The 18,485-nt window shown below is 42.1% G+C and overlaps 1 protein-coding gene across 1 annotated transcript; it reads left to right on the top strand.

Moving 5' to 3' along the window:
• The first annotated feature begins 604 nt into the window (after positions 1-604).
• On the top strand, positions 605-13,937 carry LOC149084593 (uncharacterized). Its single transcript, XM_089235336.1, has 4 exons — positions 605-1,741; positions 10,431-10,508; positions 10,625-10,685; positions 12,987-13,937. Exons 1-4 carry the CDS (start codon positions 723-725, stop codon positions 13,935-13,937), a joined length of 2,109 nt encoding a protein of 702 aa, XP_089091462.1. The 5' UTR covers positions 605-722.
• The last annotated feature ends 4,548 nt before the right edge of the window (positions 13,938-18,485 follow it).

Genomic DNA, 18,485 nt, shown 5'->3' with positions numbered 1-18,485 from the left:
CGGGCGGGGTAGCAGTAGTAGGTAGGGCCTCCAAAAAATGGCTCGGGGATGCGTGATGTTCTTAAGTCAGCCACCTCGTTGGGCAATTTGCCTGTTGTGGCGTTGTATTTGTATAAAGCCAAGATCACCCCTTACAACCGGCCTCCCGGGTGCACCACACCCCTCGCACCCCCGCTTAAGTGTCTCCCCTGAATGGCCGACACCAGCTAAAGCAGACCAACAGGTCAGAATGAAGGTCAATGAGAAGGTCAAAAGTTTAAAAAATAAAAGGCATCTTGAAAGTCACACTCTGGTGTTTATCTAATTCAATATACTTCACATATTCTTAGGTGATATCAATAGAGCATATGCCGCTTACGATAAAATACTATTTTTTCTTATTTCATTATCTCTCTCTCTCAGCGGATTTATCTATTTTTATACACTACCAATCTTCTCAATAGCATACGTTTTTCAACAGATACGAGTGGTATATAGATGGCGATTATTGCGAGATTGGCGATACAATTACAGCAGTAAAAGAAAGCGCAAGCTAAAACAAATTTTTTTTTTCTCCTTTTTTTGGCCAAGACATTTTTCTTCTGGTAACCTTGGATTTTTACTCTGTAAATATCACTGAATGAGTATCCACAAGAACATTCGTTGCGGAAGGAAGGGAGTAATTGAATCAGCGTGAGTGATTGAAAGTTGATTCCCCCAACTAAAGCCTTATTTTTTTCTCAATGGCTCATGCATCTCATGTATTGCAAATATCTGGGAGCGTACAGTGCAATTTCCACTGTCACTGGAGCATCGAACGTTTCAGCTCCCTTGATTCCCAGGTTGGAAGATACCGCCAAAGTGAAGCGTTTCAGCTCGAAAGTGGAGGCATACTATGGTATTTATTATTATATCCTGGAGGAGATACTGAGGATTCCAGAGGATACGTTTCTGCATTTGTGTGTAAAGAAGATGAAACTCAGAAAGTGAACCTGAAATTCAATATCACGCTGCGTAACACGAAAGGCGAAATTTTGTTCGTCTCGGAACACAAATGGATCGGTGTCGCCCCCTGTAGAAATGGTTACCCTAAAGCGATAGAATCGAAAAACGTGAAATCGAAACTGGTCGATGACGTTTTGGTGGTCACTGTGGAAGCGACGTATAGTATGACCTGCTGCGGAAATGATGCTGCCATGCATCGCTACCCTGAAATGGCACCGATGGTGAAGATGATCGACGACTTCAGAAAGCTGTGGGTGAGCGAAGAAAATTCTGATTGTACCATCACCGTCGGAGGAGAAGATATCCATGTCCATTCGCTCGTACTTGCTGTGCGCTCGGAAGTTTTCGCTGCCATGTTCAAACACGACACATTAGAGAAAGACACTCGCCGCGTGGAGATAACGGATTTCGAAAAAGACACCGTGGAATCCTTCATTGAATTTATCTACTGTAGTTGTGTCTGTGAAATGGATTACGATCTCGCCTTGGAACTCCTACGGGCCAGCGACAAATACGAGGTGAGTGACTTGAAACTATATTGCTGCAATTATCTAATGTCCATCATGAATGATGAAAACGTTTGCCAACTCCTCGTGAGCGCGGACATTTATAATTGTGAGGAACTCCGCAGTCAGGCCATGAAATATTTGTGCGAGAGCCAGACCGTGGTATTTTTCGAAGTTCAGCGTTCGATTTTCAAGACCCGACCAGAACTGCTTTGCGACATCGTCGAGGAAATGATTAAAAAGAAGAAAAAATGAACTTGGCATTACAGAGTATTTAGAATTGAGAGACGGTCATGCAACGAGACTTTTACAACAAATTGGTCAATTCAACTTCAATTTCTATCAGTTCTGCTTATTTGGGTATAAATGCCATTGAATTTCAATTCCAACTGTTATGGTTATTTTTCCATGCAATTTCCATGCTGTATACTTTACAAAAATAGATTTTATTTGTTACTAGGGGGGCAAAGCCCCCGCCCCCCGACGCCTACAATAAGCAATGTACCACTATATGCAATGCAGCAATAAGCAATGTACCACTATATGCAATGCAGCAATAAGCAATGTACCACTATATGCAATGCAGCAATAAGCAATGCACCAATGCAGCAATAAGCAATGTACCACTATATGCAATGCAGCAATAAGCAATGCACCAATAAGCAATGCACCAACATCAGCAATACTGCAAAATGAATAGTGTACCATGATAAGGAAAGCACCACAACACGCAATACAGCACAATACGCGATGCATCGCAATAGGCAAAGTATCATAATATGTACCACAATACACCGTAAGTACTGCATTACAATAAGCAATACAGCACAATATGCAATGCACCACAGTACGCAATACAGACTGCATCGGACTGCATTATAATAAGCAATATAGCATGCGATGCACTAAAATCAGCATTGTATTTGCAGTGCACCACAATAAGTATTACAGCACAATAGCAATGCATTACAATAAGCAATACAGCACAATACGCAATACAGTGCACCACAATAAGCAATACTGTACAATAGCAATAACCACTGCATTAGATTAAGCAATACATTACAATACGCAATGTACCACAATACGGAATAAGCACTGCATTATAATAAGCAATACAGCATGCAATGCACTACAATACGAGATGCATAACAATATGCAATGCACCACAATAAGGTCTACAGCACAATAAGCAGTAGGCACGGCATTATAATAAGCAATACGGAACACGATGTACTACGTAATGCAGACAATACGCAATGCATCACAATCAGCGGTGAACCGCAATACGCAATGAAACACAATCAGCGGTGCACCACAATAAGCAATACAGCACGTGATGCACCACAATACATATAACTATATGCAATACAGTACAATACGCAATGCATCACATAAGCAAAGCACATAATAAGCAATGCATTAGAATACAATACCGCACGCGATGCATTACAATACGCAATGCACCAAAGATAGCAATGTACCACTATTTACAGTGCCCCGCAATACAGCATAAAACGTAATGCACCACAATACGCGATGTATCGCAATAAGCGAAGCACCATAATATACGGAAAAAGTACTGTAAGACAGTAAGCAATAAAGCCCTAACCACTGTGAAATAACATCATTTTTTTGTAATTTGATCGCATCTGAGTGTATTTTTCGGCAGCATTTAAAAATCAGACACAACACTAGATACGCACTCAGTGCACACACTCACACTTCCGGCGCAATATATTCGGTAGTAAATTGCACCACGGCGATAGATCAGAGTTGCGCTCGGTTTGAAAGAAAGAGTATATTTTTCATATTTAAAATTGAAAATTCGTCAAACCTGTTTATAGTAAAATTTCAAGGAACGCTTGATGTCGTTGCAAACGAGTTTGACTGAATTGGAGTCTGAAAGTGGCTCTGTAGAAATGCAATAAAAACCTTTGGACACCGTTGGACAAAAACATTCGCCAGTAAAAGAGGAAGTGACCGTTTATCGGGGGTGTGAAATGCATACTTTTATTATACAAAGGGGAATTATTATTTGACCGTGAAAGAAAGGTGACCGTATCTGAGGGATGTCCTTTAAGAGGTGTTTCCACAGTAATATAGCAGATCCCTGGAACCATTGATATTATCAGTGCCGTCTTAATGCATGGGCTCACCCGGGCATGGCCCGGGGGCCTCAAGAGAACAGGGGGCTTCACAAAAATGAGAACTAACTGAAATTTCTGAGAATTTTCCAGGTAGGGCCTCAGAAAAACCAATCGGCCCGGGGGCCCATAATGCTCTTAAGACGGACGGCCCTGGATATTATCGTAACGGTGTCTTTAGCACGGATATTGATTTGCATGGGTTCACGCGGCAAGTGGCAAATGGAGGAGAAAAAAATATTTAAAGCAGGAGCCTACTTATATCGCCCCTGCCCCCTGAGGTGTAGTGAGAGCCTGGATACACGAGGAAATTCTTGTAATTTGTTTGGTACTTTCGAGGACAATTAATTGTTGGTTATTTTAGCGACTCTCTAATGGAAATGCCCCGTATTTTCGAGCCTAATTTTCAAATTCTTATTCGGTTTTTACATTTGAATTTGATTGTTATTTGAGATTCACCCCATTCGCCGGGACTCGGAGAAAAGGTCTTGGAACCAGAAGCCGGAAAGTTTCATTCAGTGCACACCACTGCTTGAGAAATTTCACATCTTACCATCCACAAGTGTAGATGTGATTCCGGAGCTGGTCTGCCTAGAAAACGATATTTCTAGAAAACTGTGTTTCTAGATGGCGTACGTCATTTTCCAGCCTGGTTCACCGCTATAAACACCCCGGCCTTCCTCTACCGTCGACGCGTCGGTATCGGTTGGTTTATAGCCCACTTGATACGTACAACATCACCGACTTCCTCGGAAAGCCTAAGCTGCCACCAAGTAGGAGAATAAGACTCGACGGCTCAGACTGGCAGTCGAGTTTTGACGACGAATGAGGGTGATCTGATTGATACGCTATGTGCTGGTGCCTTATATAAGCTATTGTTTGGAAACCTCCAAGAATCAACCATTATTGCTCAACTCACCAACAGCTTGCTATTGTTTCGGTTCTTCCTTGTAGTTCACTGTTATCACAATAATTATTTCTATTACTGTACAAAATATGGCAATGTTTATTTTCCATAACCAAAATATCATATGTGATGTTCGAACACTGCCAGTTTTGTGAAAGTATAAGGAAAGTATAGGGCCGGACCTCCAAAACGGACGTCTGGTAACCCTAACTACACTGTATATATCAATCTTAGGCTATACCACAACCTTCTAGATATTCCTAGGGATAATCTAAGATAGTGATGGGCAAACTACGGCCCGCCAAGGGCTTCCATCCCGCTCGCCAAACGTGTTCCGGTATAGAAAGTATCAATACGCATAACACAATAAATATCTAGGCTGACCATATTTCCTTCGTAAAAATACGGTAAACAGAAAATCGGGATCCATACGGGATATCACAAATTATCGCCAAAAAATTGTAAAATTCAGTCAAGTTGCTAATTATAGCCAAAAAAATTGTCAGATACAAGTTGCTAATTATAGCAAAGCAATTTGTCAAATACAAGTTCGGAATATTTTCGGAAATTCGGGAATTAATTTAGCGGAAAAATATCGATAATTTTATTTATTTCGATGAAAAATGGTTTGCTCAAGTATACATACATACACATATATATATATATATATATTGTACTTAATAGATGGCAGCACAAGATGGAGCCGAACGAGAAAAATATATTCGCTGCTGATCCCATCTTCTGCCCGTCTATTAAGTATAAATACAACCCTACAAATAACTTTATGTTCTTAAATCAGTGTTTCTCAAAGTGTGCGCCGCGGCTCTTAAGGGGTGTCACCAACCTATGTCACGGCCGTCGCGGCGAGCTGGAGATGTTGATTCGCGTGCCTTTTTCTGGTTGGAAGTGGTTCCTTTATAAGTGGGAAAATCTACCGAACTATTCTTGGGAGCTGCAGAAGAATCACGAATTTTGCCAAGGGAGTCGTGGGTGGTAATAGTTCGAGAATCATGGTCCTAAATGATTACTTTTGCATATTATAACGACGCCTTTGTACGTCTACAATGATGCTCGATATAACGATAAATTTCTTTGCAACAATATATTTTCAAATTGTGTTTGGAATGACTTTGGTGAATTGTACCTAAGTAATTCATTTTTGTGTCCATTATAATATACATTTATCGCATAATATGTATGTGTATATATGTGTGTGTATATGTGTATGTATTTATATATATATATATATATATATATATATATTTTTTTTTTTTTTGTTTTTTTTTTACTACTATTGATTTTACTCATCAACTGCTCTATTGCATAGAGTGCCATTTTGGAGAAGTTTGTCTGATCTTTGTGTATTTTACTATTCTGATGGTAGCATTTATCGGGCTGTATGTGTTTTTTTTTTTTTCTCTCTATTAACTTACAAGCACTTCACATCTACACAAACACGCACAAACTTGTCTATAACCCTCTTCATAGCTAGCAAGAGCAGTCTGTAAGTCGCCAGGCAGCCCCTTTGGGCTGGGCAGCGACGAGAAAAATTAAATTCTGTCTGTCTGTGGAATGACTTATAGTCTAATGTTAAACTCCTCTCGATACAACGATATCCTTTATTACTACGATAATCCCCTGTACCAAGAGGCGGTATTAACAGTGGGAGCACCGGGCGCGCGCCCTGACCTCCGACTTTCGGAAGTCAATTAAGCTGCGCATAAAAAAAGCAGAAAAACCGGGACACTTTCACTAAAAAATCGGGATGGGCAAAAAAAAAACCAGAAAAACCGGGACTGTCCCGGGAAATAAGGGACGTACAGTCACGTTACTTATGTGTAGGCTGACCATATTTCCTCGAGAGAAATACGAGACATTGGGATTCCAAATACAGGAAAATACGGGACATCGCCAATTATCGCCAAAAACAACGCCAAAACCAAACAAAGTTGCCAAATATTGTTGAAATTACTGAAAAATCACAGTGGCGGGAAATGAAGCATTACTACAAATTGCAGTGGATTAAAATGAATTCCACGAAAAACAAAACGTTCTCAAAGGCAAATGTGGGAGATTAATATTCTCATATATAGTTGTAATTATCGTAAAATAATTTATGAGTTGAAAAATAATGTCAATCTTTGACTTCAATAAACAATAAAAATTCAAGTTGGCTTCGTGTAAAATACGGGAAAAACCGGGACACTTTTGCCAAAAAGTCGGGATGGCCAAAAAAAGAGAAAATACCGGGACTGTCCCGGGAAATGCGGGATGTATGGTCACCCTACTTATGTGGTGATTACGAAGCTCAGATATAAAAAATACTAAATTCTTCATTCAGCTTTGCTCTTTATAAACAAAACCTCCACAGAAGCAGACGACGTGTAAAATCGTAAAAAAAGTGAATTTTTCCCACACAACACTTTATAGTAATGTGCTGCCATCTAACGTCAAATTTAAAAGTGACCATGCGGTGATGAAGAAAAAGGAAAAAAATATATATTCTTTTATTCCGCTGAGTTCCTTATAAACGAAGCTCATAAACTGAACTGGAAATTCAAACTGAAAGTTCGGTTATTTTATTTGAGCATAAGGAGACGTCCAAAACGAAGAACCTCTTAATGAGCAGACGACAGACGACAGTTCGGTTCCCTACAAGTCAAGCCCAGGAAGAGAACTGGCAGTTCGAACAGCCAGTTCAGTAATTTTTTCAGAGCACAAGGAGACGTCCAAAGCAAGAAACCTAGGGAGAAGCAGACGACAGAGATACTGAGGCTTGATTTATATACTGTTGGTGCTGCCATCTAGTACCGAAATATCAAGAAACTCATGCAATGATGAATAAAAAAAATAGAGATAGAGTTAAAGTGACCATACGTTCCGTATTTTCCGGGAAAGTCCTGGTATTTTCTGTATTTTTCGCCGTCCCGACTTTTTGGCAAAAGTGTCTCGCTTTTTCCCGTATTTTATACGAAGTCTACTTAAATTTTTATTCTTTATTGAAGTCAAAGATTAAAATTACTTTTCAACTAATAAACTATATTATGATAATTACAACTATAAATGAAAATATTAATCTCCCACATTTGCCTTGGTGAACGTTTTTTTTGTGAAATTCATTTTAATCCACTGCAATTTGCAGTAACGCCTCATTTCCCGCCATTGTGATTTTTCCGTAATTTGAACAATATTTGGCAACTTTGCTCGGTTTTAGCGTCATTTTTGCGATAATTGGCGATGTCCCGTATTTGGAATCTCAATATCCCATATTTCTCTCGAGGAAATATGGTCGGCCCAGACAGAGTGTTATTTTGAGACGAAAATTTCGATAATAATATTCGTACATTTGCAATAATCGATTTTTATGTGAAAAAATAAAATATTTCTTTCCACAAAAAAATTCGGACGATATGGATGACCGAACAAATAAGTGAAAATACTGATTATGTGGTTCTTCAGATAGGGTTACCAGATTCAAAACTGAAAAAGGAGGACGGCTGGTGCGAACCTTCGGCAGTGCCGTCTTAACGCATGTCTCTCCAACCCCGGGCCGTGCCCGAAGGGCCTCAAGAGAAGAGGTGCCTCAAAAAAACGAGACGTAGTTTCGACGAGAAAGACGAGAATTTTTCAGTTAGGGCCTCCAAAAAATCCCTTGCCTAGGGGGCCCATGATGCTCTCAAGACGATCCTTGTCTATCAGCCTCATATATGAATCTCATATATTTTTATTGCTTAACATTGTAAAATTTGCAACATCGGTAGCTCGAGATAAAGCCAGTCTGGGGCCCCCACTGAAAATTTGCGAATTGGGTTCCGTTTTACTGATTGGGGGCCCTGGATTTTATTCGTTGGTAAAATGAATACAAATGAAAATTTTTCGTGTCACTCGCAGTGGGGGACGTCGGACAAGCTTCCAAGTCGAGGGCCCCACGTGGAAATTCACGGATTTAATTTTGGGGGGCGCTGGGTGAATCACATTGTTTTCTGTTGTTTAAAATTTTTGAATTTGCAACAGCTGAAGCCCGAGATAAATCCAGTCTAGTTCTCCCACTAAAAATCTGCGTATCGGGTCCCCGCTACTGGATGTGGGGCCCTGGATTTTATTCGTTGTACAATTAATAAAAATGAAAAAGTTTCCTGGCCTCTCACAGAGAGGATACCTGACAAGGCTCAAAGTCTGGGCCCCATGGAAATTTTGACATATTCCATTTCGGGGGGCCCTGAATGAATCTCAAATATTTTTATTGTTTAACATTGTAAAATTTGCAACATCGGTAGCCCGAGATAAAGCCAGTCTGGGGGCCCCACTAAAAATTTGCGAATTGGGTCCCGGGTAATTGGTAGTGGCCCTGGATGTTATTCGTTAATAAAATGAATACAAATGAAACTTTTTCGTGTCACTAGCAGCGGGGGACGTCGGACAAGCTTCCAAGTCGGGGGCCCCATATGGAAATTGACAGGTTTCATTTTGGGGGCCCTGTATGAATCTCATTGTTTTCTGTTGTTTAACATTGTGGAATTTGCAACAGCTGAAGCCCGAGAAAAAGCTGTCGTAGAAGGCATAAGGCGGTACGCTGTCGCCACAGTACCCCTCCTCTAAGTGACGGAGTCTCATCGTTGAGTAATTTAGTCTATCCGTAGCTCGGACTATTCTGCCGGAACGGGTACGTTGAGTCGGAGTAGTCGTGGGCACAAACGACACGTTCCGGGTGGTTGGAATAATCATCTGCTGTTCTGGTTTTGATGGAACTTCGATGTCTGGCCCATCCAGGTACTGGTCGTTGAGGAGATAGGCCGGTTTGATTCGGTCGATCGAGATGACGGATTCCCTGTTCTTGACACGTACACGGAAAAATTTTTCGTATCGCGACAGCACTTCGAAGGGACCTTCGTAGGTCGGTTGTAGAGGGCGTTGGACTGCGTCGGTGCGAACGAAAACGTGTGTACAGGTCGTCAAGGCTTGTGGAACGTAGACATTATGTGTGATGCCATGTCTTGAAGTCGGGATCGGCTTGAGTGTGTCCATGGTGCGTTTCAATTTGTCGAGATAGGTGACTGCTGGCTGCGGAACATGTTGTTCAACGAAAATCTCTCCGGGCAATCTCAGCGTTTGACCAGAAGACCATTTCGGCAGTGGTGGCGTTGAGGTCTGGTCGAAAGCATGTTCGGAGGCCGAGGAGAGCCGAAGGAAGACTGTCGACCCAATCACTTCTCATGCTAGCCTTCAATGCTTGTTTGAGCTGACGATGTTGGCGTTCGATGAGCCCGTTTGCTTTAGGGTTGTAAGCAGTCGTATGGATGTGGTTTATTCCGAACAAACTGTTGAATTTGTGGAATAGATGCGATTCGAATTGCGAACCCTGGTCTGTCGTGATGGTCTTGGGAATTCCATATCGTGAAAACCAGTTAGAGTATAATGCTCGGGCACAAGTCTCTGCGGACGTATCTCGGATTGGGATTGCTTCGATCCATCTTGAGAATCGGCAGATAACGGTTAGAAGATATTCGTAACCTTGGGAATTCAGGAGTCTGCCCACAATGTTGATGTTTAGATGAGCGAATTTATCCGACGGCGCAGGGAAAACTCGGAGAGGCGATTGGGTGTGTTTGTGCACTTTGGTTCGTTGGCAGGCGATACAAGCACGGGCGAAGTTAGTGATGTCTCGTTTTATGTTTGGCCAGACAAAACGTTCGGTGAGGAGTTTCACAGATGCTTTGACCCCTGGATGGCATAGAGAATGAAATTTTTCAAACACTTTTTTGCGAAATGCTAGGGGAACAAATATTCGCGGGACTTTTTGCGAATGATCAGCATAGAGGTTCAGTCTGTATTCGGGGAGGAAGGTTCGCTGAATTTTTAGTGAATTTTGATTGTTTGTCGAACTAGAGTCGAGAAGTTTGGCGAGTTCTGGATCGGTCTGTTGGGCGTCGGCCAGAAGAGCGTAGTCGATTTCGTCGAGAAGGAGTGCGTCAACTTCTAACCGAGACAGAAAGGTTTGCTGGAGTGTTGAGAATGCCAGGCAGATATCGGATGTCGGTAGTGTACTCGCTGATGTAACACAACTGTTGTTGGATGATCAGAGACGCTGACTCGAGCTTCTGGTGGAATGCGTGGGAAATTGGTTTATGGCTAGTCACGATGGTAAGGTTACGACCTTGCAATTGATGGCGAAAATATTTTACTGCGAGATAAATAGACAGTAGTTCGCGTTCGTAAGTACTCTTAGATTTCTGAGTAGAATTGAACGAGGTACTGAAGAAAGCTAAGGGTTTCAAGCGATCGAGTAAGTCGACGGGATCCTTATTTGAGGCGGTTGTGTTTGGGAGTTGCCAAGATGAGCCTTGCCGATTGGCGACGAGCGTGGACAGCCGCCGGTCGTGTGTAGAACAGTCTGTCGAGGATCCGGAGGACGCGTTGATCGCGATGAATCTTTTGTAGAATGCGATCATACCGAGGAAACGTTTCAGCTGTTTTAACGTTCTAGGCGGTGGATAGTCTTTGATGACCGCGACTTTGTCGGCGAGCAGTTTGAGACCGTGAGCGTTGATGGTATAGCCCAAGAAAGTTAGTTCAGGGACAGCCAGGACTGATTTGTTGGCATTGAGCATGAGGCCGTAGGCGTCAAGACGTCGGAAAACTTCTTCCAGATGACGTTTGTGGTCGTCGGATGAGGCACTGTACACCAAGATGTCGTCGAGAAAGCAAAATGTGAAGTGTAGACCACGTAGCACCGTGTCCATAAACATCTGGTACGATGATGCGGCACCTTGCATCCCGAAATTCAAGCGGGCGAATTCGTATTTGCCTAAGGGGCACACAATTGCAGTTCCACCATCGCGCAGGCGCGCTCTTTTCCCTATGGACAGCGCCATCCAGTGGTGGACGCTGTCGCCACACCACTGACATTTCGTTATTGAGCAACCCCGACTGATTAGAAATTAAAAACGTCTAAATAAGAAATATGTAGAAGTTATTTGCATGTGCAAGTGTATACATGTAAGGGGATAATATTTACTAAATGTGAAAATTGCACTAAGAAATAGAAAACATGCATTTTAAAAACCACATCTGCTTTTGTTTTTTTTGCACGGTGAATTTTTTATTGCATAATTTTTGGTACATATTTCCGAATTTTTAACTTTCCAGAATTCTTTAGCGTGTAGTTTTATGAAAGATCTTTGAACAAACTTTTATAGCGTAATCCCGGATTTGGAGCAAATTAAGTCGACCGCTTAATCGGCTAACGCATAAACGGATAAATCCTCTGGAGTCATAATTTCTCCCATAGGCACAATATTAAAGTTCCGCTTTGTTTCTCCCTCTCCTATCGATGCTGACGTAATACTTGAATGACCCCCTTAGTGAATATTTGCTTCGAGAACACTTTATTGTGACTATTGGCGTTCTTCGAATAATGTGTGGCCTGACGGGTTGGAAGATCGGGAAGCAAGGTGATTCCTTTGACTTGGGTTGGAGGCTTCCTTGCTTCCTTTCTTTCATTCAAACCGAGCACAACTCAGGTCTATCGCCATCTATGGGCAATTTACTACCCAGTGAGTGGTGCCGGAAGTGTAAGTGTGTGTTCCTAACAGTCTCAGTGCGTATCCAGTGTTGTCTAATTTTTCTCAGTGCTGCCATATATATTTCAGAAGTGAAGTGAGTGAAGTGTAATGAATGAATTAAATTTGTATTGTTTGTAGGTCTGTTGCTCTCTGTGGAGAGACTTTATATACCGGGGAGATCGGCTCGCATTCAAGCCTCGAAGTTGAGAACCACAAAGAAAACAAACTTCAGTAGGTTGGGGACTGGAATGTCCTGGTTGTTCTCTTCGACCAGCCTTCCAATACCTTCCAGCCTCCAACATTTGACGATCATTGCTAAATGCTAGAATGGCCACACTACTCGGCCATGACCAACGTTGGAAAGTATTGGACCAGGCTACACATGAGCGGGAGTCCCCAGCTTTATTCTTTCATACCAAGAATAAGAAACAGGAGTACCAAAAAACTAAAGCAACAGCCGATATACATATATTATCATTCAGAGAATCTTTTTCTCATGAGCTCCTCGCGAGAAATAATGAACTCGATGCCAGTTTTGAACGCAAAAGAAAATCGATGAGAAATACTTTTGTTCTCATTTTTTTATATACATCGCAATGGACGCCGCGATTTGTAATGATGAGATGTCAAGTTGTATATTTTGATCGTCGTTATCGCTAACACCAACCATTGCCAATCGAACGAGTGCATAAATCGGCTTTGCTTCAGAGCGTTCCTGAATCTGATTTCGTTGCTGAACGGATAACCAATGGCTCAACGGTCGGAAAAATTTCAAGTAAGTGGAAGCGTCCAGAGCGATTTCAAATGTACGTGGGTCATCGAGCGGTTCAGTTTGTTGGACTCGGACATTGGAAAGTTCCACCAAAGCCAAATGTTCCAGCTTCACCAAGACGGTATACCATGGTATTTGAGGATATATCCCGGAGGAGAATCTGAGAAGTCCAAAGGATACATTTCTTGCTTTTTCCGCGTGAAAAACTGCATGCAAAACGTTAAAGTCAAACTGCGCCTTTCTCTTAACAATACCGATGGTGATATTTTGTTCTACGGGGAATGTAATGAGTGGCGTCCCTTCACGACGCCCGGATTCGGTTATCCCAGAACCAGAGAGACGAGTGATCTGATACCTAAGTTACGCAACGACACTCTGGTGGTTGAATTCGAAGTGACTCATAAGATTACTTGTTCCAAAGACGATGCCGAAATTCACCGCTACGGGGAAATCGCTCCATCGCAGAAGATTGTCGATGATTTCAAGAACCTATGGACAAGCAGAGAAAATACAGATTTCGTCATCTCTGTAGGCGGCAAAGGGGATATCCCTGTCCATTCTGTTGTGCTCGGTGCCCGTTCGAAGGTTTTCGCGGCCATGCTCAAACACGACACAATGGAGAAAAACACACGTCGCTTGGAAGTGACCGACTTCGATAAAGACACCGTGGAATCCCTCATGGAGTTCCTCTACTCCGGGAGCGTACCCGACATTGCTTTCGATCTCGCCTTGGAACTTCTACGGGCCAGCGACAAATACGAGGTGAGCGACTTGAAATCGTACTGCGCCCGTTACCTGACGTCTCTTCTGAGTGACGAGAACGTTTGTCAAGTCCTCGTGGTCGCGGACATCAGCAATGCCGAGCAACTCCGCTGCCGGGCCATGAAGCATCTCTTCGCGTCTCTACCCAAAGTGGACATCAAAACTGAACGTTCGGTTTTGAGGACTCGGCCAGAACTGCTCTGCGACATCATCCAGAAAATGTCTGAATACAACAGCGTACAGATCAAATCAGATGAGCTGGAGCAGCTCAATCACAAAAGACGTCGAAACGAATAATTTCGTGATGATTTTCTCAGAAATTGTGTCCATTTTGTTCAAGATCATGTGAGATTATTTTTACATCCGTATTTGATGATTGATTCGTTTGAAATTCGTTTAAGATGTGCGTTTTAAAATCAAATTTATTATTAATGGTATAAAGTATATGTTAAATTATAAATAAAAGACTATTATATTAACTTTTATCCCAAGCTTTAGATCTTCCATATATGTTTATAAATGGTTTCCGAAAATAAATGATTGAAATAATGATTTGCTGTCATATCTCAATGCGTGTGTTGTGAGTTCATGATAGAGGAGAGAAATTTATAGGCATGGAAGGTGGTATATATATTTACTGGGTGGAGCTTAGCGGGTGGAAAGGTCAGAGAAGGGTGAACAATTTGAGAAATAAGTGGTCAAAAAAACTAGTGGAACGGGAAAAGGATGGCAAAATTTCCATTACCCTCAATAAATCCGACTCTGCCCAGGCAGTAGTGACCTACAGAGTGAGGGATCAAGTCAGAGAAAGCGAGAGACATAGAGCGTATTCAAGTATGTGAGTGACCAAAACAGTATGCAAGCATGGGAGTGACCAAGAAAATTAACAGAATGAAAGAAGGGTGACGAAATTTGTATAACCAAAGCAATGTGCAAGCATGTGAGTGACCAAAACAGTGGGAAGTATGTGAGTGACCAAAACAGTGGGAAGTATGTGAGTGACCAAAACAGTGTGCAAGCATATGAGTGGCTAAAACAGTGTGCAAGCATGTCAATGATTAAGACTAAAAGAGTGACTTTGGAGACACAGGTGTACTTGCAGAAGTGGAGAGAGGCCAAGCGAGAAAATATCATAGGGCAGCGAATTCGAGGATAGAGTAGTCAAGAAAATTAGACTAGAATGGGAGAAGAGAGAGAGGGCGACAAAATATTCGTACAACCCACAGCCGGGAAAACCATAAATGCGCCACTGAAGCCACACTTCGATTTACGAACGTTCCGAGCATCGTCCGTAAGTGGGAATCACGACAATTTGCTAATTTTAATCGATTATAGAAAGGAAAAACATTACTGGTGAAAATATGTGTGCAAAATCGCTTATATATCATTCTATAATCCTTCAAAAGTGCCAAATCTTTTGATTCCTATTTTATAAATCCCGTACGTTTGTACCGATGTTACGTTTCGTTTGGTCACAACATTGGTCGAAGAACGCCAACAGTCATAACACGGAAAATGTACTGGAAATACCGATTCTGTTCTTGGCAAATACCTGCTAAGGAATGCTGGGCACAGCTGGGTAAGTGTGTATGTAGCCCATGGCCGGGGGTGGAAATTTTAGGTGGGAACATAGACCACCGTTATAAAATTATTGAGTTTTAAAGTTGTGGGAGCGGCAAAATAATGTTTGCCCCGGGTGGCAAAAATCCTAGTTACGGCCCGGGTGTAGCCAGCCTCTGCCACTTTTTGACATTTCGGGGGAGGTGGGGACAAAAGTGGTCGAACAATGGATTTAAACATCTTTCCCCTTTTTTCAAGCATTTTTTCCCCATTTCGGGGGAGGGGGGGATCAGACCCAGAAGTCTCTCACAACCCCCCCCCCCACCTCTCGCCAAGGCCTTGGAAACAAATATTTGCGAATGACTACTGGGCCAAGCTTGACACAATGTGGCCATGGCTTAAGGAGGAATCGATATGGTCATTTACAGTTGGCTGATTGGGTGACTGGAGTCGGCCAGCCGCTGTGGTGGTGGTGGTCATAACGACGGACTCGCATCCGGGTTTAAACCCCACCGTCGCCACAGTGGTGGTCGGCTGAAGTTGGTTTTCTGTGGTCCCCAACTTCGTGACGCGAATGCGAGCCGATCTCTCAGTCAAAACGTCTCTCCACAGACGCACACTGAACAGTTCGAAATCACTTAAGGGCACATTTCCACATCATTTTACCATCAGTTCCACATCACTTAAGTGACCCGCGATACGTTTTCAAACCAGTGAAGTTGTCCCGCTCTCTCCTAAAGGTTGAGCTCCTTTGTGCAAGAGATCGTCATTGACCAAGTTGCCCACATTCGTGGACCAGAAAATACTCGGATCCTCATTGAGGACTGGGATTGAGCTTTGAGTCTGGCGCTTTAAACTGCTCGGCCATCCTGACGTGTAAGCCAAGAGCTTGGTTACTATTCACACCAATGACGGAATAGTTGAACCTCAATGTGTCGTTTTTGTGAGAAAAGAACCAAACGTATTTATGATGCGAGAATCGTGCTTGTTTCTTATTCTTGCAAGTGCTCCCATCTGACTTCCGTATTTTGGAGAAAAGAGGAATTTTTCATGTTATGAGTATCGTGTTGTGGGTCTGCCTGCGCTCTGTGGAGAGAGAGCTTTGAACACGTGTCGCTGAAGTGATCGGGAACTATTCCGCGGGCCGTTTTAGTGACCTGAAAAAATTCCATCTTAATGCATTGGCCCACCCGGCACGGCCGGGGGGGGGGACTGAAGATCGGCACAGTGGGGGCATGAAAAAAATCTTTCGGGAGTATTAGAGATTTGTAGGCACAAAATTTCCAATTGATTTCTCGTTGGTCCGGCTTGAGTGATCGACCTAAATGAAGAACCGCAACTCGGAGGGAGCAAGCGAGTCTTGTGTCCCGGGCTCCGGACTAAAGGGGATGCACATTTCACACTTCTACGTCTCCTTCAACATTGCAAGGGGCGCAAAAATACTTGTTTGCAAAGATAATGGCTGCCCAGGCATCTAGCTGCGGCCCTGTATAAGTGGAAATACACGGGACATTGAGAGCTGAAGCTGATTTGCAAAAAACTCTGGCTCTTGAAAGCTTTTCCGATCGCATAGGCTCGGATCCAGTACAGAAGGGGCGAATTTTGTATGTAAATTTGATCCTCCCGTATTTTACGGGACAGACAACTTTTCTCACATATTAATTCGGTTCTTAGAAAGGGGGAGATCGTTCTTATCGCCTCCCCCACACTGGATCCGCGTCTGTGAGCGAAAGCAGGCATCTTCAGATATTTGAATACAGTAAAGGCAGCTGTGAATGAAGCCGAGGTGTCTTCAGCTTCGGATAGGGTAAAGGTAGGCGAGTCAATTGCGATGCGTCAGAGAAGCGACTTATTCTGCACGTGCGTAGGAACATCCCGTATTTTTTTACGGGACAGATTTATTCATATTATTCGGCTCTTGGAGGGCGCAAACCCACTTCATGCAATATACGCGCTTGCGGTCGGTCACCGGTTGCATTTTCTAGAATGTAACCAATAACCTTATTGGTTAGATTTTGCAAGTTGTATAAAAGGAATTTTATCAAACTTTTACAGTGTAATACCGACCTTAGAGAAATTTCACTTCATGAAGAGAATGACACAAATCTATGCAGCGTCATCTATAGAAAAGAATAGACTTAAATGCGTAAGGCTTGTAAATATGTTTCAAGTGATAATAAAAATGACTAAAAGCAATTTTATATATAGTGCTTAAGAACAATTGAAAACTTAAATTTGATGTAAAAATATTTAAAAAAATGTTATTTTATATCAAAATACAAATACAAATACAACACCACAACAGGCAAAATGCCCAACGAGGTGGCTGAGAAAAAGATGCCCATAAAAACATGGATGTCATATATTTAAAAAAAACAGCAACCCAATTAAAAATGCAATTAACACAAATTATAAACAATATATATGTTACCGGCAAAGTATGAAATCCAGGCATTCTATAGAATGCCTAGGCATTCTATACAATGCCTGGTCGTTTCAGGCAAAGTATGAAATACCGGTTTTATTCTATACTTTGCCTAGGCATTCTATAGAATGACTAGTCATTCTATAGAATGCCTAAACACAATCCAGGCAAAGTATGAAATATCTTCTTCCAACAAATCTCTTTAGGGGCGGTATAAAATATTACAATTTCGTCGCATTAAAATTTCACAGAATTTTCGCCATTTTTTCCCGGAAACGTTTCCCTTTCGCTCTCGTGAAAAAGGATCTGTTGAGGGGCGGTATAAAATATTACAATTTCATCGAATTAAAATTTCACAGAATTTTCGTCATGTGTTCCCGGAAACGTTTCCCTTTCGCTCTCGTGAAAAAGGATCTGATGAGGGGCGGTATAAAATATTACAATTTCATCGAATTAAAATTTCACAGAATTTTCGTCATTTGTTCCCGGAAACGTTTCCGTTTCGCTCTCGTGAAAAAGGATCTGATGAGGGGTGGTATAAAATATTACAATTTCGTCGCATTAAAATTTCACAGAATTTTCGCCATTTTTTCCCGGAAACGTTTCCCTTTCGCTCTCGTGAAAAAGGATCTGATGAGGGGCGGTATAAAATATTACAATTTCATCGAATTAAAATTTCACAGAATTTTCGTCATTTGTTCCCGGAAACGTTTCCGTTTCGCTCTCGTGAAAAAGGATCTGATGAGGGGTGGTATAAAATATTACAATTTCGTCGCATTAAAATTTCACAGAATTTTCGCCATTTTTTCCCGGAAACGTTTCCCTTTCGCTCTCGTGAAAAAGGATCTGTTGAGGGGCGG

Source organism: Pholcus phalangioides, unplaced genomic scaffold (genome assembly GCF_987345545.1).
Source record: "Pholcus phalangioides strain wild (caught in Gottingen) unplaced genomic scaffold, Ppha-v1.0 ptg000008l_1, whole genome shotgun sequence".
Lineage (NCBI taxonomy): Eukaryota > Metazoa > Arthropoda > Arachnida > Araneae > Pholcidae > Pholcus > Pholcus phalangioides.
This window is presented reverse-complemented; position numbering and strand designations above follow the sequence as displayed.

Coding starts and splice junctions, on each gene's coding strand:
- LOC149084593 (XM_089235336.1), top strand. CDS start 723: ATGGCTCATGCATCTCATGTATTGCAAATATCTGGGAGCGTACAGTGC. Junction 10,509..10,624: donor GTCGATTTCGTCGAGAAGGA/GTGCGTCAACTT, acceptor TTGGATGATCAG/AGACGCTGACTCGAGCTTCT. Junction 10,686..12,986: donor GTTTATGGCTAGTCACGATG/GTAAGGTTACGA, acceptor CAAATGTTCCAG/CTTCACCAAGACGGTATACC.